Source organism: Lagopus leucura, unplaced genomic scaffold (genome assembly GCF_019238085.1).
Source record: "Lagopus leucura isolate 7727_CA_CO unplaced genomic scaffold, USGS_WTPT01 Super-Scaffold_100014, whole genome shotgun sequence".
Taxonomy (NCBI): Eukaryota; Metazoa; Chordata; class Aves; order Galliformes; family Phasianidae; genus Lagopus; species Lagopus leucura.
Window position 1 is genome coordinate 6,941,634 of NW_024962268.1, and position 21,437 is coordinate 6,963,070.

Genomic DNA, 21,437 nt, shown 5'->3' on the forward strand with positions numbered 1-21,437 from the left:
AAACACCTTATCACTCTGCTTTTCTTTTTCTTCCCAAAGATTAATATTTTTGAAGCAGATGCACTATTCTGTCGTGCACTATTTAGGTCCAAGATTTCATTAATTTTCAGAAGAGATTAATTAATGTTTAAGAATACAAAAAAGATAGGAAAGCATTGAGGGAGAATGAAACAAGTTTTCTTAATTTCTGAATGCTTAGTTTTACAGTCATCATTTTTTCTTTGCACTGCCATTTTCAGAGTGGATTTGCTTAGACCAGAAATGTCACTTGAGATACAGATTAGAACAAAATAGAATATAACAAAAATATATATGCTTTTGCATATATAAGAAAACTTGGATACTGAAACCTAAGCAGAAAGAAATGCAAATAGAACATGTTTCTCAAAATCAAACATTAATTTGTTTGCAGGGCAAACAAAAACCACTGTTTTGGCTTACTTCTCCTACACCAGCAGAGAACGACTTGGGGGATTCTGGTGAATGAAAAGACTAGCACAAGCCAGCAATATGTGTTTCCAGCCCTGAAGGCCAATTGTATCATGGGCTACATCAACAGAAGGGTGGTCAGCAGGGAGAGGTAGGGGACTGTGCTCTTCTGCTCTGCCCTCCTGAGGCCCCACCTGCAGTACTGCGTCCAGGCCTTGGGTCACAAGACAGATGTGAACTAAGCCATGAAGATAATCAGAGGGCTGGAGTGCTTTCTTACAGTGAAAGGCTGAGGGAGATGGGTTTGTTCAGCCTGGAGAAGACAAGACTCTGGAGAGACCTCATTATGGCCATCCAGTACTTGAAGGGAGCTTATAAGCAGGAGGCAGAGCAACATTTTACAAGGTCTCATACAAGATGAGAGGGAATGGCTTTAAACTAAAGAGGGGAGATTTAAGATAGGTACTAGGTGGAAATTCCTTACTCAGAGGGTGGTATGGCACTGAAACAGGCTGCCCAGAGAAGCTGTGGATGCCCCATCCCTGGAGTTGTCAAGGCCGGTTGGATGGGGCCATGATCAACTTGATCTGGTGGCTGGAAACTCTACTGATGGCACAGGGTCAGAACTGGGTGAGCTTAAAGTCCCCTCCTACCCATGCCATTCTGTGATTATACAAGTAACATTTACGTTCTAGACCTAAAAAAAGAATATAGTCAATAGAAACAATAATTTCAACAGTTGTGAGATGTCTTATACTTTTCAGTGGGCAGTTAAGACTCAAATGCATTGACACTAGCTCATCATCAGACCTTGGAATTTCCAAGTAAGCAAGTACTTTCTAGTCATATAAAAAAAAATATCTCAACATGTAAAAGAAAGAAATTACATCATATTCCAACAACAAATCTCTAAAAAAACCTTAAATGTTACTGTCCACAGGTGTTAGTACTAAAAGATGCCATGATCAGCACAAATCAAAGCCAAAACAAAGCCAAAGCCCCGATAATTCATACATTTTTAATATACAGTCATCATCATTAGCTGTGCAATGAACAAGAACCTGCATGCCATGCTCATGACAATCTGCACTGCCTGAAACACACCACCCACCACCTCACAATGTACACATCCACTGTTGGGTCATCTTCCATGTTCAGCAGAGGAGCTGTTAGGTTATAGCTTGAACTGGTGACCAAGCACACGATGAAAGAGTGTCACTGGTCCAGAGAGCACAGGCAAACGGTTTGCACCTGTGCTCCCCATGTGACCAGAACGTGTGGACCCAGTGGGAAGTCACCCTGGGCTCATATAAGGGCCAGCCACTGAAAAGAGAGTGTCACTTGGATGTTGGCTTTTTCCTGTCAAGGAGTCAAGGAGTGACGGCCAGAGGTCCCCTTTACCAGCTGGGTGACTTCAGCTCTTCTTTTTGTATATGACTATTGGCCTACCTGTGAATACTTTGTCTAGTTTTGCCAAGAAACTGTAGGAGCAATTTTGCTTGATCATGAACTGAACAGTGCACTTTTTCCTCATGGAAGAATTCAATTCTTCACCTTTCCTTTGTACGCACTTCCATGTCAGATGTCGTTTTGCCAGTCTGCCCCGCTGCTGCCATATGTTGTATATCAACAAAATGGAATGGAATATCGGTGGGAAGGTTTAACCTCTACTGACATACCATAACCATCTGCCTACGGAGCAGTGGGCCAACATAGTAAAGTAGGAGGCATTTGTTTCAGAGCAGCCCTTGTACATAAGAAAATAATACATATAAAAGTCTTCCATAACAATATAGGTTACCAAAAAAAAAAAAAAATCCTTCAGTTACAAAGTCTCTGTAATATATATAGATCTTTTCAGAGAAGTATCCTTCAAATTTCTTCCCTCCTTATTTGACGTTTTGTTAGATGATAAAGATACAAGGAAAATATATCTACCTTCTCAATGACGCATTTAACCCACTCTGGTATAGCTTCTAAGCTCACATGCCAAATGTTGCAAGACTCCTGAGCAACAGCTGGATGCCGTGATATCTATTGAAAAAATAAACACTGTATTGTTATTCAACATTCATGTAGGCTTTTTTTTTGTTTGAACATAGTCACATATCAGCCTCCCAAATTCAGTAAATATTTTTATTAACAAATGATACTCAGAGATGCTGGTACATTCTTTAAGCCAAAAATCAAGTAGATGCTGTCAGGAATATACTATTTCTGAATCTAAGGACATTGGACAGGCTCCACTGTGGAGATGGAGGCGTCTGGAGGTGTTTTTATTTTGTTTGCAAGAACAGAAAGTATGCAATAGCTGATCTTCCAATTATATAAGGAAACTGATTTCACATGCTCTATCAGCTGGTACAATTTTCCATAAAGGCAGGAAGAACTTAAGTTATAGTATATGAAGACTGGTCAGTACTAGACAACTATTGCATGAATTGATTTATAATCACTTTTGAAATGCTTTCAGAAAAATTATCTGAGAAAACAGGGACCGTCTAATTTTTGAGTTTTATGTGCAATAATGTGACCAAATAGAGAGAACAAAAAGAAAGTTGGTAAGAGTGATAGAGCATTTCAATAACTCACACTAAAATAGATAAAATTACCTAACTACCCTTTAGCACAGAAATGATATAGGTGCAGTTAAAACATTTTAATGTAGTTTTGAATGTCAGTAAAGTTCTAAGGATAAGACATAAGCTCTAGTAAGTGTCAAAGTCCAAAAATCCTTTGTTAAAGGTGATGAATGTGGAAAAAACACTGACTACTAAGTTATGGAACTAATGGGAGTAAAAATTTTATTCCGATAATTGAAAGTGGACCATATACTGCAGACAAACTTATAGGAATTCTCCACTTAATGACAGTAGAGCTGAAACAGATTAATTTGTCGTATCTATGATATCACCTTCCTCTTCTCTATGAAATAGACTGCATGTACTTCAACCTAGATAAAATTCAACTTAGACCTAATTCTGATTTAAAGTATTTATAATGTATACATAACTTTAACATTTAGTTTTAAGATTTGATCTAAGAGTATTCTTTTACTCATATTTAAGCAACATATTGCAAGCTTAAAATTCAAAAGGGAAAGATGACTTACTGAAAATATTACTACCCTACTATTTTTCTTGTCTCCTGCTGACTCAGAAAGCAGCACTAAATTACATTTATCTGCTATCTACATAATTAGTGAAAGAGCACTTTCAGTGCTCAAAATAAAGATGGATCTTTACTATCAATTTAAAGTTCCACATATTTTGCCATGAAAGGAGTGGAAATCCACTGCAAACAAAACAAATAAAAAACCTTTAGCATATACTATGAAAAATATTCTACACGCTCATGCTCTGCAGACAAGAGGAGTTTAATCATAAAAGAAATCAGCAGAAAATTAATCTTCTTTCTAAGATTACAGTATGTTAGGAAATTAAGATCACATCCATACTATGGGAAGTTGAGTCTACCCTGAAATACAGTAAAGCGTATTGCGGCAACAACCAAGTCACCTTTGAATCTTGATACATTTGTAGTGAACTTAAAAGATTCACTTGAAAGGTGTGTGTTAGTACTTGGAGTAGCACAGGATACATTTGTACTTCTGCTTGGCCCCACAGATTGTGTCAAAAGAGCTGCACTGCCTAAGGAATGCACTAGACTTGACTGACTTTGCAAGTCCCCTTCCACAAAGTGAAGCATAAAGTAAAAAAAAAACAACTGCAAAAAGAACTAAAATTGAACACGTGATCAGTGTACTTTGCAATGTGAGAAAGACAAGAGTATATTCTGTGAGTTATTTAAATAAGGTGCCCACAAAACCTATACAGAAAAGGGGAATTTCCTACTACGTATGCAGCAGATGACTCTTTGCCTTACCACTTGGAGGTATCTTCTCATACGCTTGTCAACTACAGACACACATGATCTTCTGGAATAACAGTGTTCCGGAACTGAAGTTTTCCTTCTAAATTTATAGGTATTTACATAGTCGTAATCTGGGCTAAAATTTACAAATGGTGTAACTCCACTAACAAGGCACTAGCAATACAGTAGTTAAGAAGAAGCTCAAACAATTGATATAAGTGCATTAAATATGAAAAGATCTTGATTAGAACAAAGTTATTACTGTCAAGAAATATCTGCATCCAAATACCACTGACTTTGGAAATGCTTTGCTTATTTATTCAAAAGGACCAACGTTACTGTTAAATTTTTGCTTCAGAAAAAGGCATTTAAAATTTTTACTTTTGTATTGTTGGGGAGGTACATAATGAGTAGGGCAGATTAGCATTCAAAAATATAGAGCATTTAACTCTGAAATAAATTCCAAAAGAAGACCCTAAACAGAACACAATAATTAGTTTATCCTTTTGTGTGGGTGTGTTGATATCTAGCCTTCCTCTAGAAACAGTTTTTAGGTGAAAAAGAGGCTTTCTTTCAGTTATTTGAAATGCTAAGTTATTAGAAAATGCTAAAGACAATGAAAATTCTTCTTGCTGAAATGATATACCTGGTAGACTAAAACTCAAGATCAGCTATCAACACAGATTAAGACTCCAGAAATTTAGCAACTGAAAGTCACAGTGATTGTAAAAAAAAAATACCAAAACACACACAGATAAAAAACAAACAAACCAAAAAGATGCTGCTTTTAAAAGGTAGCCTTCTGAAAATGCTCTATGTTGTATGTTGTAAATAAGGTGAGAGCATATCCTGCTCTGTTGCAAACCTGTGTGTTAAAAACATTTGATTTCTGACTACTGACCTAAATGCATATAAATTAATAAAATAGGGTTTATTATTAATAATAATTATACTAAGGTCTTAATAGTAACTTTGTTTTTAACTTTAATTGTTTATGCTTTTCTCCAGTGCTAAAACAAGTGGTGAGGTATTTCATTTCTAGTTTGTTCAAAAACAAATAAAATTAACATATTCTATTTATTTTTTTCTCTCTGATTCAGCATCATAGGATGTAAGCACAGGGTTCTTGGTGTACTTGGAAGGATTCTAACTCTTTATGATAACTAACTTACAAAGCAGTAAGAAATATTTTGTTACTGTTTTATTCTGTATGATAATTTTTCTCTTTATTTTAGCAATACAACACAAGTTACTAAGTGATATTTAGCCTGGCAATGTGTCAACAGTTTCTGTGCACAGACAATCCCCTCTTTCAAAATTAATAGCAAAGATATCTGATCTAGAAATGTTTTATGCACAGTTAACTACCAGTTAACTGGAAATCAGCATCAGCATTTAAAATACACCTTAGAAATAAAGAGTTCCCTGTTAAGACAAATTATAACAAAACAAGATGCAAAGATAAAACTGATTTTTATATGTAAACTGTTACCAATATATATGCAAGCAAGTGGACAAGTGTATCACAAACATTAGCCGACAGGCTGCAGAATATTAGGAGACTGTTGACTACTTGGCTTTGATAGCACTACTGCTTACATCTTTCTCCATGTAATTGTCCATTTTTTAGTACTTATCTTCACAAGCAAATTTAATGAAGGAAAGACTAACTAAAGGTTTTCCTTTATCAAAAACCAGTAGCTCTGGAAAAAGCTAAAAAACAAGAACAAAGCAGCCCTTCAGACACTATACTTACATCGGATGGCTCTTTTCCATAACATTTCGCAAGGCAAACAGAATTTGCTATGTATTTTCTACATCTCCAGCAACGTAGCACATCAGTCTCTTGGTTACTCATTTCAGCTTGTGATTCTTCAGCTTTGTAAGTCTATTTGAAAAGACCATAAAAATGTACAATTCAGTCACCTGCTAAAAGCACATGTTTTTTTCTTTTGCAGCTCTGAAGTCTATCAATCTATCTACCTCCTTGTCATGACAGAAGAGGCTAACATTTGTTTACAAGCATTCCCTGATTTTGTACAGCACATCATCTAACCACTTTAAGAAAGTAAATAAAAACAGCTGATCTAATTTCCAGGTTGCATACGGAACTGGAAAACAAAATTCCCGAAATCCCCAAAAAAACCCCCATCTCCTCAGTGCTTACAGAAGAGATGAGAGAACTCCAGCCTCCCAATTACAATCTCCTCTTCCACATCATATTATTTCCCAGAGCAGGTCCACAGAAATAAATCATTGTTGCCCGACACATCTAATGCACACATACCGACATTTATGTGATGTCACGTAACAAAAGTTAACGCTGACATGAAAACAAAGGTTGTTTACTCAAAATGCCCCTAAAGGCTTGTTCTCTTTCGTAACGTTATGTAAGATGACCAGTGCTACTGGTACAACCAAGCTTTTCACAGACCTAAATCAACTTTCCTGTAAAACAAAGTTAAGATTTAAATTAAGACAGGCAAATATTTTTCTCTCTATGCCTTGCTATCTTACAATATTTCTCTGGTGTCCTCTAGCTTTATTCTATAACTTTCATTTTTGCCATGTTTTCCTCAAATGTTTTCCTCTTTCTTCCTGCTTCTGTTTTACCCCTTTGTGCCAGCTACCTGGAAAAAAGCAAAAGATCTTTTATGCATACACAAACAAATGGAAGATTATGCTACAATTATGTCTGCTTACACTGCTAAACTGCACATTTATACCACAGTCCTTTCCATAAAGGAGGCTGTGGTAAAAAATCTAAAACTAGTAATAAAACAATCTCTGTTCTTCCACAGTACAAATGTCTGACTTTGCAGTTCTTTCAACTTTATTTTAATGTATTTTTTGCTCTGAGGTCATCAACATTTGTTGCCTTTATAGCCATGTGGCTTACTGAGCCACATAAGTCTTTGCGTTTTCCCTATTTCTGCCTTGTCTTTTCCTGCCTTACTTTCTTAGTGAATAGAAGACCAGGAAACAAACACACAGTATTTGTACTTTTCCATTCATATCTGAGGTTTTTTCAGCAAATTTCCTACATTTTCTAAATATGTATGGAGTCCGAATATGGTTTAACGAGGAAGAACTAAAACATCATGTTCACACATCACATAACTCAATTGTGTACAGAGCATTCAGTAACTAGATCCAAAGAAAGTGAAAATCAAAGAAAGTGAAATTAAGACAAACATTAAATCTGTTTTTTCAACATCATGATAAATTAAGATAAAATTTTATGAAGATTCCATTTGTCTTCTTTTCTAACAAATGAATGGAAATTGTTAATGTACATTTAGATGGCCAAACAAAAGATTATAGTAGAGACACTTATAGATAAGGCAGAATTTACACTGGAAAGTCTGTTTCCAGTCTGTTTGTGACAAAAATTTGATTATTCAAATGCCTGAAGCAGAATCACAGCTTCTTCTTATTAACCTCAGACTGTAAAACAATGTGAGAGAGACTAATATTAAAAAAAAAAAAAAAGAACAAATTCAGGTTCCATAGGGTTTTACAAGCAGTATGTACCAATTTGCAGTGAAAACTATGGCACTGGACTTTGGAGAAATGATCATCAGTTACACATGTACATCACTCAAACACCTTAAAGTTGCTGGAATTACTCAGTTTCATAGCACTCCTAAAATTAATTTAATCTTACAATTTTTACAGCTCAGTGGGAACCTCAAATCTGAGACTCAGTACGGCCTGAAAAACTCTGCCTAAGGCTAGCTCAAAAGGGAATTTCAGGCGCAGCCATATCGTTTTGACTGGTGATATCTGTCTTATACAGCATATATATTTAATCTATGTATTCAAATTGCATATATTTAAGTCTCTGTATGTAGCCTAGTTCCTTTATACTAAGTAGAAAAAAACTGTTTTGTCATCTGATCGAGAAGCTGCTTCATTTGAAGATGATGATAGTTGCTGAAGTGGGGTATGAATCAGTGATAAGAGCTCTGAACAAACAACAGGCTGTTGGATAAATGCAGTTGCTGCATTTAAAAGACTATGCTCAAGACATTTAAAGAAAGGTTGCCTAATGAAAGCGTCACATTCGAAGCAATGTAAACATTCCCTTTACCTGAATATTGCCTAGCAAGGAATCACTGCTATGCTGTAAAATCTAAGTTTTGTTTTCTTGTTAAACACTGTAAATATTTGCTTAGGTCTATACCTTTATTTAAAAATAAACAAACGTACAATATATTATAGATATAATAATCTGCATACCACAAGTTGCACAGTGTAACTAAGAATGCTGACACTCATCTAGATGAAAAAAAAACCACCTACGTTAAAATTCAAATACTTTTAAAAACAATATTACAGTGGGTGAAGTGTTCTTCTGGCCTCACAGAATTTAAAAAGGAAAGTTCCTGTGACACTACTAAAATTCTACATGTATGTCCCTTTCTGCAGATCTTGCTGAAGGAAGAAATGCTACAAATTACACTAACACAGTACAGAGGTTTCTACACACACCACTTAAGAAAACAACAGATTAAACATTTATAATTTTTTCAACAAGCATTCATTTCTATTTGATTTGCAAATAACTTAAACTGGAATTCAAATAAAAGTGGGCACACAGAGTTCTGAAGTGTTTTTATTAATCAAATGCAATTTAGCCATAGTGTTCTGGATACATTTCAATATACGTACATTTTATTTCTCATGGTTTGCCTTTAAAACTGTTACAAGGCACCTTGTTCTTACCTTTCAGCAATGACATCAATGCAAAGACCTAAGATTTTGAGAGGCAGACGCACAGAAACTAGACAGTGTCCCCCTCAGTGGGCCTTTCCAGGTTGGCATAGGGCCATGTTTGTTGTGCCTGTATTGCTTCAAGATTATTGGCCTTGTGTAAGCTCATACTTGCCTCCAAAATAGCATGCAGATATATCCAAGTGTAAAAAAGCATTTGCTCCTCTAGGGTTTGTTTTTATGTCTTTCAAACTTTTCTTTTGTGATTCATTCTCAGAAAAGCCTGGAACAGAGAGTTTCTTCCCAACTCAGAAACTCTGTACTCTCTTAAAACATTTTTCTAAACTTCACTTGAAAGGCTTCTGATGGAGATTTTACACCTTCCCTAACTATTTCATTACTTTGTTGTCTTCTATTACTATAACCCATGTCTAATCTAAATTTTCATGCAATTTAAACCTTACTTATTCCCTTATTTGTGTGAATTCAGAGGACAAAATATCTTTTTTCCCTTCCACACAGAAACACTTTACAATTTAAAGCTTCCCTTCAGACTTGTCTTTGGGTTAAAATAAAATAAATTCTATAACTATCTCCTCACAGATCATGCTCTTTTGATCTCCACCTGTCACTACCATCCCGTGAACTCTTTGAAAAGGGTCATCTATACTTACACAGCTACGATCCAATCTGGCTGCAGAATTCAATATGAACTCAATATGAAGTGCTACCAGTATTGAGCTGACCAGACAAATTCTCATGAGGAAGAAAAGATGAGGACATTGCCTTCTTAGAGTGGAAAATAACATAAGATTCACTAGATTTCTTTTTAAACAGGACACACCAGAAGACTAAACAATTACTGCAGTGAATAACTGGTAAATAATTTTCATGTGCAGTCTCTGTGTGAGCTCCTCAAGATTTTCAGGCTCATACATGCTCATCAGTATGTTAAGCGAAGAAAAAACAATAAAAACATTTTTCCCTTCTATCCATCTGGAAATCTATGAGCAACAACACAGAAAGCTAGTGGGATTATTGTGAAGAAAACAGCAGGAATCATGTGAAGGATGAAGCAGCAGACAAATTGAGAGAATTCTGATAATCAGCTTCAGTATTCCTTGAATGGGATGCTTTGCCTACTGGCAACCTCTCATAAGTAGGAAGTCCCATCTGATGTTTCATTCAAGTTTCTTATACAATGCAAACACCATAATTTATTCAGCTTTGGTCATCTGCTCTCAAAAATACTGCTACAAATCATGACATGAAAGCCCCTCCAAAGTTTCTCAAATGTGCAAAGCAAAAGGCTAAACATAAAATTGTATTTCTGTTGAAAGCCTGATGTAGCATGTCTCTTCAGCTAGGTTTGCCCTCCTCTCAACTGCATAAAAGTGGTTCTCAATGCTTTTTGTTCAAAAGTCATCTGTGACCCCATCGGAATACTGTAGCCTTGAAGATGACAATAGTAATTAGGTTGCAGCAAGGAACTAGGGCACATTAACTAAGCATTAGTGACAGAGAGTCTTGAAAAAATAGTAGATGCTTGGAAGCTTTGAGGTAGAGTGACAGAAGCGAGATTAACTGTGTTGGGCAACAAGTGTACGCACCAGAAATTCCTATTCCTGAAAAGGGAGGAACCAACACTGGTGAACAGGAAAACAAGGAGCTCAAGCACACATGAAAACTCACTGCTAGGTGAGTTTTTTTTTTCCTGGGGTGCAATCCCCAGAGTTTTTCTCTTTTAAAGAGACACTTGTAAAAGTACACAATCTGCATTTCTCAAAAAGGTTATGATGATAACATGAGGTTATCTCCTCATGTTATAAGGAGAGAAAGAAAATGATGCCAGAGCAGCAGATCAGCAACATGTGTGAGCTGATGTGCACATCTCTCCCACAGGACTGCGAACTGCTCCACAGTGCAGCTGTTGTGAACTCAGCCCAAGTCACGGTCCACTGCTGATGAGAGGGTGGTGGGCCTCGATAACACTCCCTTCCAGCAATAGTAGTAAATTAAAAGGCAGTTAACCTTAAAAACAGGAAGGAATGTCTCACTTACAGTGTGTTACTTAATTTCCTAAAAGATCCTGCTGCATGCTGCCAAAGTCGATGAGTCTACACCATACATCAAGAGAGTACGGAGTGCTTAAATTGCTTTGACACAACAGACAAAACGGGTCAATGGAAAATCAGGGTTTGGCACGTAAATTTCCTCTTGCGCGAAATCCCACTGACTGTTCCAACACTGTTTAATGGTTCTGTTCGTATAAACATCGGCTGCCGCACAAAATAAGGGTCTGGGCCATCAGTAACGCACGTCCAGGTGGCACACAAGCTCCCCACCACCAGTTACCGGCCCACAGCCACAGCCAACCCAGCGTCCCGGCCCAGCCGCCATCCGCCAGCGCACGCCCCCGCCGCGCCGGCCAGGCCCCGGCCGGGCACCGACCGCCTCGGAGCGGGGCCGGCAGCCGCCCCGTGGGCGGCGCGTGGAGCGCTGGGCCCCGCTCCCGCGCGTTCCGGGCGCTGTCAGGCGGCGGTACCGCTAAGTAAACTCTTAAGAGGAGTCGGGGCTCCCGCCGCCTCTCTCCGGCTCCCCTCGGGGCGGGCAGCACCCGAGGGCTCGGTGCGGGTGTCCGCCCCTTACCGTGCCCCGGCGCGGCCTAAGCGCCTGCGGCGCTGCCCCTCCCCGCGCCCCGCTCCGCTTACCGGGCCGCGCTGCTCGAAGCTGCGTGGAGGAGGCGACGCCGCCTTGGCGGGCGGGGAAGGGGCTGCGCAGCAGCAGCTGCTCATGCGAACGGGAAGAGACAGGAGACAAACGGCTGCGGAAAGCGCTCAGCCACCGCGGTGCCCGGCCGGCTCTGCCTGCCGTGGAGGTCACCCAGGGGAGGGCCGGTCCTCTAGGGCGCTGCCGCGAGCCCTCCCCACGGGGTGCCGGCAGAGGCCGGGCAGCGGGCGGCGGGCCGGCGGGCCGTGCCGCGCGGAAGCCCGAGGGTGGCACCTCCGCTGTCTCCTGCCTGGCAGAGGGGGGGAGGCGGTGTGGGGTGTGCCGGGCTGGGCGCGGCAGAGGTGAGACGCGGGAGTGGATTAGGGAGAGCTGAATAAAAACTTTTCAATAAAAGAAGGAACGGTAACAAAATGACAAAAATGCTTTGCGCTGCTGCAGCCCTTTCCATAAAGGCGGCAGTGCAAGTACTCTAATGCATTAGGCTACTCCAGGTCAGCAGCGATGCCCGCCTGTGCTCAGGGTTTTTTCTGAACTCAGGGAGAAGCTCTGTCCAGAGCGAGCGCAGCCAGACTGGAACCAGTGTGGGCAGAAAAACTGCGAGCAGCAGGATGCAGTACAGCAGTGTATCAGCTCCTCTGCAGCCTCTGAGTGCCTTAATGGGCACCAAAGCAAAGATAAAGTTTTAAATGAAATACGTAAGTAGTTTTGTGAACTTTTACACAGAATTGCTGCAATTCATGTGGAGCTGTCTGGGAGAAAACCTGGACACGCAATTGGGGGGAATGCACCAGAGGACCCTGCTGTCATCAACAGGCTGGAGTGGTGGGCTGATAGGAATCTCATGCAGTTGAAGAAAGAAATGCAAGTCCTGCATCTGGGGAGGAACAGTCTGGGCATGAGGACATGCTGGGGGCATCCAAATGGAAAGGAGCTCTGCAGAAAAGGGCCTGGGGCTCCTGGTGGACGCCAGGTTAAACATGAGTCAGCAATATGCCCATGCGTCTAGAAGCTTACAGCACTGTTGGCTTCATTAAGAGAAATGTTGATAAATGATTGAGGGAGGTGATCCTTCTCTTCTATTTAGCTCTGGTGAGGCCACACCTGGAGTACTGTGTCCAGTTCTGGGTTCCACAGTACAAGAATGGCATGGACATTGTGGAAAGAGTAAAATAGAGGGCCTTGAAAATGATGAAGGGTTTGGGGTATATCTGCAGTAATGAGGGGCTGAGAGAGCTGGTACTGTGCAGACTGGAGAATGGGAGGCTTAGTAGACATCTTATCAATGTGTACACCCCAGGATGCAAAAGGACAGGAGCCAGGCACTTTTCTCTGATGCTTTGTTACATCATCTTGGAAAGCAAATGGTATCCTGGGCACCATCAGAAGACGGGTGGCCAGCAGGGACAGGGAGGTGATTGTCCCCCTCTACTCTGCTCTTGTGAGGCCCAATCTGGAGTACTGTGTCCAAGTGTGGAACCCCCAGTACAAAAAAGACAGGGAGCTGTTGGAGAGGATCCAGGAGAGGGCCACGAAGATGATCAGGGGACTGGAGCACCTCCCTTACAAAGAAAGGCTGAGGTTTCATGATCCTTGAAGTCCCTTCCAACCCGGGCCATTCTGTGATTCTGTGATAATGAGGCGATGGACATAAACTGGATGCAGGAGGAACATAGGAGGCTTTGTCAAGGTGTCAGGAAACATTTCTTCACTATTTGACCGCATGTTGTCCAAAGAGTTAGAATAGTTCAGATGGAGGGGACAAAGATCATTGAATAAAACTACCTGGCCATTTTAGCTGCCTGACCAGCTAACCAAAAGTTAAAGTATGTTATTAAAGACACTGTCTTGAACATCAGGAGGCACAGAGATTGAGAAATTTCCTTCCTTGGAGACTGTCATAAGCTGCCTGGACATGGTACTGGGCAGCCTGCTCAGGGTGCCCCTTCTTGAGAAGGTTGTTGACCAGATGATCTCCATTCTCAGCCATTCTGTGATTCTGTGATTTTATGATTCCACTAAGTTTTGCTCTTTGCTACCCTGTTCTAGCAGACTGCAGTGTAACTATGGAATTAGTCTGTTTTTTTGTTTTTTTTTTCCCTTAGGACATAGCATAGGTTTCTTCATTTCCAACTACATGGAGTCCTACTGATGAATGTGTATCTTAAAATATATAAAAGTACAACCAAACTTATCCTGACCTATGATCACCTATCTTCCTGCTTTATCATTGGAATATTTATTTATTTATTTATTTATTTATTTATTTATTTATTTGCTGAGAACACCAATACTACATTCTTTTTAGTAATTATTCAGTTTGGTGCTTCTTCTTTGTTCTTCTTGTGAGACCCGGCTTTGGCAGAGGGGTTGGACTCGATGATCTCTAGAGATCCCTTCCAACCCCTACAAATCTGTGAGTCTGTGATTCTGTTTTCTTTTCTTTTCTTTTCTTTTTTTTTTTTTTTTTTTTTTTTTTGGTTTAGTAGAAAAGGTCTACACAAAGACCTTCTCTAGGTAGGTAGGTTCACAGGTAAAATGCTCACAGTAAACAAGTTCCACTGTGCTTAGCCATGGTTGTGTAGGAGAAGAAAGAGACTATTAATTTGAAGTAATTCCCAGTGTGGTACAATGTGCTCAATTTTTATCTGAAAGGACTATTTAGGAAAAGCATTGTTTATTGGTAATGACTAGTTGTGGTTTACAAGGTGTTTCAAAAGCATGTATAGCAAGCAAAACAGGAAAATGAATGGAGTGTATAAAAGACAGGTTTAAATGACTGCCTGCTAATTTAGGTCTTCCCCTTCTGAAATAAAAGGATGTTGAGAGTATTAGAGCAAGGAGATTTTACTCTTTTAAAATGTTATCATCTCATTTGATTCTTGTTAAGGAAGATGTAAGTTTTAACTACAGGAATTTTATGGCATCTCATGCTTCAGAAGAAATAGCAGTGAAGAAGGCACTGAGGAAAAGAAAGGTAGTGTATGGCTTATGTCACAGAATGGAATGAGGAAAGATAAAACCATGGTACTTCTATGAAATTATATTTTGAGAATTTTTGTTCTGCACCTTTGATTTTATTGAGCAAGACATTCAGTTGCGTGGTTAGCTTATCTGTTGTTTTACAGGTAGTTTTTGTCTCTCACAGCATGAGAACAGAACAGCTGGCCTGTGCAAGATAAGAGAGGATAAAGTGATCACTAAGAAGGTGAATAGTTATTGCTCACGCTGTAGCTTTAGGGTATGTGATAGCCTGGTGTAGAATTATTTCCCAAATGGGTATATACATGAAGTGCGTTTTACTGAGATATCCCACGGTGATCTGGATGGTCTATGGTGGGCTATCAGTCTATCAATACTGAATTGACAAGCAGTAAGATAGAAAACAGGGACTATTTTTGATCTATTGAGATAGCAGGAAGGCTGTTGTGAAGGCTGTATGTATTATCTTTGAACACTGAAGCACATTGCAGTGGGGCAGTGATTTGTGCAGGCTACTTACTACCGTGTAGTAGATATGACCTCCTTGCCAGCAGAGGTGATGAATTAGAAAATAGAAGTCTTTTCTACTTAAGAAAATAAATAAATAATCAGACTTTCACTCATGTAAAGTTCCTTTCTGTACCTTTCTTTACATAGTCTCCAATTTATTATTTTTTATACAGATATTTAGTGTTGAACTAATGACTAACATTGGCATTAACCCACTCATCTCTGGTTTTTTAACACATTATTCTGGGGTCGTCTCCAAGACCTGCATATTGTCATTTGTTCTGGAGGAAATTATAGTAGGAAGTGCTAGAGACAGATCATTAGAAATAAGCGAAGAAACAGAATATGTTAAATGGAACTTTAGGAATATGATACACAGGAAGATATGTGTTGTTGCTCTTAACATTTTTTGTCTGTATTTTTGTTTTTAAGCTCAAGCATAATGCATATTGGAAAGGCAAAACTCCTTCACAGTAGGTCTCATTTCTGAAAAAAACTTTGGTGACATTAGGTGTTACGATAACAGTAAAGCATAACATTTCACTCTATGGTAAAGCATAACATCTCACTCTATGGTGAGTATCATCTAGCATTTTATATTCCTTTCAAAAACACACCCTTATGTTCAATATGATTTACCATTGAGGAATCTTTCCAAATAGAATATTAATTGTAAGAAAGTGACATTTCCTCTCCTCTCCCTTGAAGATAATGGCTTATATTTGCTATTAAGCTTCCAAACCAGATCTATGAAGCTAATGTTTCTCATTTATGAAATCTTATGCCTATACAGAATATCCATCTTTAAACAAATCTTCTGATTGTGCTTCTTGTCAAAGAAAACTAGATCAGTCTAAAATTGTTTTGTGTGGTCACAGAACATGTTGAAACTAAGATACAAAATTTTAAGTGTGTAAGTCTGTCAGATGTATTTATATGCTATATGTATTTATAATGTAGTTCTTAATGTCACTTTCCTGGTGGTCACTTATTCCCTGGAATCCAAAACTGTGTTAGATGCAGGGATCTTCTCAGTGCTTCAGAGTCCTGCTGATCAAGGAATCCTGCTGTCTTGAAGTAGAGAAAAGAAAATGCCTTGAAGGTGGTGTGCTATGCAAATTATTGCCAGTGAAGCTTAGTAGTTTGTGTTCTGTTTATCACTGCTAGGAACTAGCTCCTACAAGTGAAATATTCATAAAGAAAATAGACCTCGCATCACTTTTCTCCACAGCTTATTTGTTCATAGCACATTTCCTGTGACCTGGAAGAACACACGGATTAACCAGCTAAAGATAAAAACACACTGTCTTTGGTATCTGTGGTATCCCAGCTTCAAAGAATTTATGATCTACTGGACAGTTTTGGGATAGAAGAGACATATCTGCACAAATGGCTGTAAGACTTGCATAGGAAAGGGAATTTCAGGGATCTCGAAGGACTAATATAATTGTTTTACACTGGAAAGACATGTATTTACTAGAAAGACATTTTAATGTAAAAATACATTAAAAACCCTTACAAGAGGGTTCTATGCTATTTTATATTTGAGTGAATGTAAAAAAAAATGATGTTGCAGATAAATCTACCATTATACATTTTAATCAAGGTTTTTGATTAAGTCATTTTATTTTAAATTAAATGGAAAGACCAAGGTATTTCTTCAAGTATAGAGCTTGACTTGAGGCTTAGATAAGCTAAAGAAACTGAAACAAAACTGCAGTTTCTTTAGATCTTCCAGTCTGTAGTGTGCAGGAATTTGAATGGAGAGGATATCTGGAATTAAAGTAAAATTTATTCAAACCACAGAGGTGTAATTTAAGCAAGTAAGGTAAAGACTTGCAAAAATAATGCTGGAGAATCTCTGAAAAGATTTTAGAAATAAATGGATGAGTAAAAAAATAGGTTGAAAAAGAAAAACAGGAATAAAAGAGTACCGAATACAGGAACAGCAAAGTTATTTTTTTTAAGTGTAGAGCAAGAATAAAAGATGTTTAAACTGCAGCTGAATTGGAACTTGCAAAGAATATTAAGAAAGACGTAGGTGACCTTGGGTATTAGAGAATTGGAAAATGTCTGAGATTCAAATGAATAACATGCAATGCTATACACTTGGAGAATGACGTGTTGGGGACCTACAGGCCTCTAACTGAAGAACGATACAGGGATGGAGCAAAGTATTATAAGTTTTTAGGTATAGGATAGTTTTAAGGGATCTATTGCAGAAAGAGCTGACCTTGGTGGTCAGTCTTGTTTTTGCAAGGACTTGTTTTGCAAGCAGGTGTTCCACCTGGGCTCCATAACATACACTGGTCATGCAGATACAGCATGCAAGTGGAAAAACCCCTGTAGACCTTGGGGAGAATAAAAGCAGGAAAGAGACTATGGTGGGAGAGAGAGGAAAAGTACACTTTGAAGCAGGGGATGCTTGCTGGCTTGCTGGCACTAGCTATCAAATCCACTGCTGGCATGTTCCTTGTCTCTCCTTTTTGGTGGTTTGCTATCTCTCAAGGATTGGTAAGTAATAGTGTTCTTGTTTATTGTTTCTGCTTGCCAGGGATTACATAAAATGGATGCCTGTGTGTGAGAAGTGCGTATGCTGAACAAAACTCATAATCCTCTGTGCTGCTATAAGCTTGCTTGCCTCTGCTCCTGAGACATTTTGTGTCTCAGATCCAAATGTACCCTGCAACAAATGGTAGCAAAAGTTTCCACTGTAATTGGAGGGGACTCGTCCAGTGGAAGAAGTAAGAGGGAAGAGTATACTAATTAGTCACAGGATGTCTATGCCTTGGCAGAGTAATGTACCCTGGAAAAGGCGAATTGTAACTTGGACTGTGGAGCCTAGGAGATATATGTAAAAAAGAATATATAAATTGGCTGTTAAAAAATTTATGGTGGAAATAAAAAGGCTGTATCTGTCCCAATAAAGAAATTAATGAAATTGCTTCGTAAGGGAAGTATTAGAGAAAAACACAAACTAACAAAAGAGGAAGGAGTATAGCTGCATGATTATCAAGTTTACAGAAGCTGGTGGTGGGATTTAAAGATCTGGCAGCTTCTTTCAAGCCCTCTGTTATTACACTTACAGCAGTTTTTTTGTTTTTTTTTTTTTTTATTTTTTTAAATCTTCCCATTTCTGGGAAAATATTATCTTTGGTAATTTGCTACCTTGTGATTGAGCATGCTTCTGTGTACTTAGACCTGATTTTCCTATGCTGTAAGAAGCTCATCAGTTCTTGAATATGAAGAAAAAAATTTCTTAAGGTTGTAAAAATATATTTTATATCCTTCAGAAAGGATCTAAAAGATATAAAATATGCTTTTCTTGTTTCGTTGTTTGTTTGCTTGTTTTGTTGGTTTGTTTTCCAATGCTGAGCTTGTTCCAAAATACTGAGCATCTTTGCACAAAATTTTTTTGATAAAGTTGAAGCTTTGAAGAGATTCCAGGGCCATCTGCTATGTTACCATTGTCTAAATTAAATATTTCCTAATATATTGTTTTATTATGTATTGTCATGTAATATAGTTTCTTAGAGCAGCCTGAAATTCACTCCTTTTTTAGTCAATTTGACTTTTTTAGTTGGAATCAGTAGAAAAAAGTTAAAGTTTCTTTCATTCATCAATGCTAAATTGTATGTGTAACAGGCTGGTTTTCTTTTTAGAAGCCACCCCAGGTTAAACTGTCTCATTCTCCTTGAAAACAGATCATCTAAAATTACTTCAGTTATCTTGTTTGCATTCATGTCTCAGCTGCTACATAATTAACATTCTCAATTATGAAAAGCTTACTTGTTTCATCCTCACATAGTCATCAGTTTAAATTGTCGTAAATCATTTTAAGGTGATTTCTAGTTTTCCTTTTTGGAAACTTGTGCTTATTTTTTTACATGTCACTGTTTCTGAATCAAGAATTGTGTTCTTGATGCATTCTGTTGTGCTTAGAATATGCAATTTAAAGATGTAATAAAAGGTAAGACTTCAAAGCTTCATCTTTCTAACATGATACTGTATTCAAATATTCTTTTTGTTGTAGTCAAAAGAACCTCCTACACTCATGCCTGATTATTCATAATATTTTCGCCATTACTGAAATACTGTGTCTGTGAATTCTGCTGCCAGATCTCAGAGAGATCCAAAATTTTTCATCTTGTCATGTAATCATCTAAAATATGTAATATAATGAGATGCTACACAAAATAATTTTGTCATTTTAGTTAGATAGGCTTTGTTTAATTTGGTGTTACTGTGCTTGCTTTTGCTGTAGAATCCATTCTGTAATCCCTAAATGTAAACTTCGATTTATTCCAACAAAGGTACCTGCAAAACAGTATTTCTGATGCCAGAATTAAGTACCAATTGTCTGGAACAGAACTCCTTGCTTTAGCTGCATGATTCAGGGCAGCTTCGCACCTCAAAGAGTGAACAAAGAACTAGACTCCCAAGGGGCATTTCTCTGTTCTAGTGCTGAGAACAATGCCATCAGAGCTAGTGAGTAAGAACGCACACCCACATAATTATGATGCTCAGTTCTTTTCAAGCAGAAGCTGTGAGCTAACTGAGCAGTCACTTTCAAGACCTTTGCCATAGTTTAGTGACACTCCTATCTCAGACTCAAAGAGCAGATCACAGAATCACAGAATGGCCCGGGTTGGAAAGGACCTCAAGGATCGTGAATCTCCTACCCCCTGCCACATGCAGGGTCACCATCCTCCCCATTTAATCCTAGGCCAGACTGCCCAGGGCCCCATCCAATCTGGCCTTGAATACTTCTAGGTACAGGGCATCCACAACTTCTCTGGGCATCCTAGTCCAGCACCTCACCATTCTCTCTGTAAAGAATATCCCCCTGACATCCAACCTAAATCTCCCCTCCCTCAACTTAAAACCGTTTCCCCTTGTGCTGCAGTTATCAACCCTTTCAAAGAGTTGATTCCCCTCCTGTTTGTAGGCTCCCTTTAGGTACTGAAAGGCTGCAATGAAGTAATTCCGCAGCCTTCTTTTCTCCAGGCTGAACAAGCCCAGCTCCCTCAGCCTTTCTTTGTGAGGGAGGTGCTCCAATCCCCTGATCATCTTTGTGGCTCTCCCCTGGATCCTCTCCAACAGCTCCCTGTCTTTCTTGCACTGGGGGCTCCAGACCTGGACACAGCACTCCAAATGGGGCCTCACAAGAGCAGAGTAGAGGGGGACAATCACCTCCCTGTCCCTGCCCAGGATACCATTTGCTTTCCAAGCTGCAAGGGCACACTGCTGGCTCATGTTAAGTTTTTCATCCATTAGGACATCCAGGTTCTTCTCTGCAGGGCTGCTCTCAAGTCTCAAGTGCTCCTTCCAGTCTATATAAATGTCTTGGATTCCCTCAGCCCAAGTGCAAAACCTTGCTCTTTGATGTATTGAACTTCATTAGGTTCACTAGGGCCCATCTTTCAAGCCTGTTGAAGACCCTCTAAATGGCATCCCTTCCTTCCACCGTGTCAACCGCACCGCTCAGCTTGGTGTCATCAGCAAACCTGCTGAGGGTGCACTCGATTCTGTCATCGATGTCATTGATAAAGATGTTGAAGAGCACCGGTCCCAATACAGACCCCTGGGGGACGCCGCTCATTACCAGCCTCCACCTGGACATGGAGCCATTGATGACCACCCTCTGTCTGCGGCCTTCCAACCAGTTTCTTATCCATCAAGTGTCCACACATCAAATCCACATCCCTCCAATTTGGAGATGAGGATGTGGTGGGGGACCATGTCAAAGGCCTTGCTCAAGTCCAGGTAAATGACATTGCTCACCTTCCCCTTGTCCACCAATGCTGTCACTCCATCATAGAAGGCCACCAGATTGGTTAAGCATGATCTTCACCTGGTGAAGCTGTGCTGGCTGTCTTGGATCATATGCTCATTCCTCATGTGATCAAGCATGTTGTCCAGAAGGATCTTTTCCATGATCTTCTCAGGTTTAGAGGTGAGACTCACCAGCCTGTAGTTCCTCAGGTCCTCCCTGCTCCCTTTATAAGCAAGGATCCTCCCTTGCTCCCAGATAACTTGAGGGCAGTGGGGCTGCATTTTCTTAAGGAAGGTATTAGGCTTTTACACTGAGAAAATTAAGTGGTTCATAATCTGGAGATCTATAAACTTCAGGCACTGTAAGAGCTTATCAACTGGTATTCTAAATATTTTAAATGATTTTGACATGAAGCTTGATTTAT

General features: G+C 39.3%; 1 protein-coding gene across 2 annotated transcripts in view; it reads right to left on the reverse strand.

Moving 5' to 3' along the window:
* RNF180 (ring finger protein 180) overlaps positions 1-11,872 on the reverse strand; it is a 72,371-nt gene extending 60,499 nt beyond the window's left edge. For both annotated transcript variants that reach the window (XM_042875251.1, XM_042875250.1), the window contains exons 1-3: positions 11,730-11,872; positions 6,059-6,190; positions 2,368-2,463 (exon numbers count right to left, since the gene is read on the reverse strand). In XM_042875251.1, coding sequence (XP_042731185.1) covers positions 2,368-2,463; positions 6,059-6,190; positions 11,730-11,813 — 312 coding nt within the window. In that variant the 5' untranslated portion in view covers positions 11,814-11,872. The remainder of the gene's footprint in view (positions 1-2,367; positions 2,464-6,058; positions 6,191-11,729) is intronic.
* Between the last annotated feature and the right edge of the window lie 9,565 nt (positions 11,873-21,437).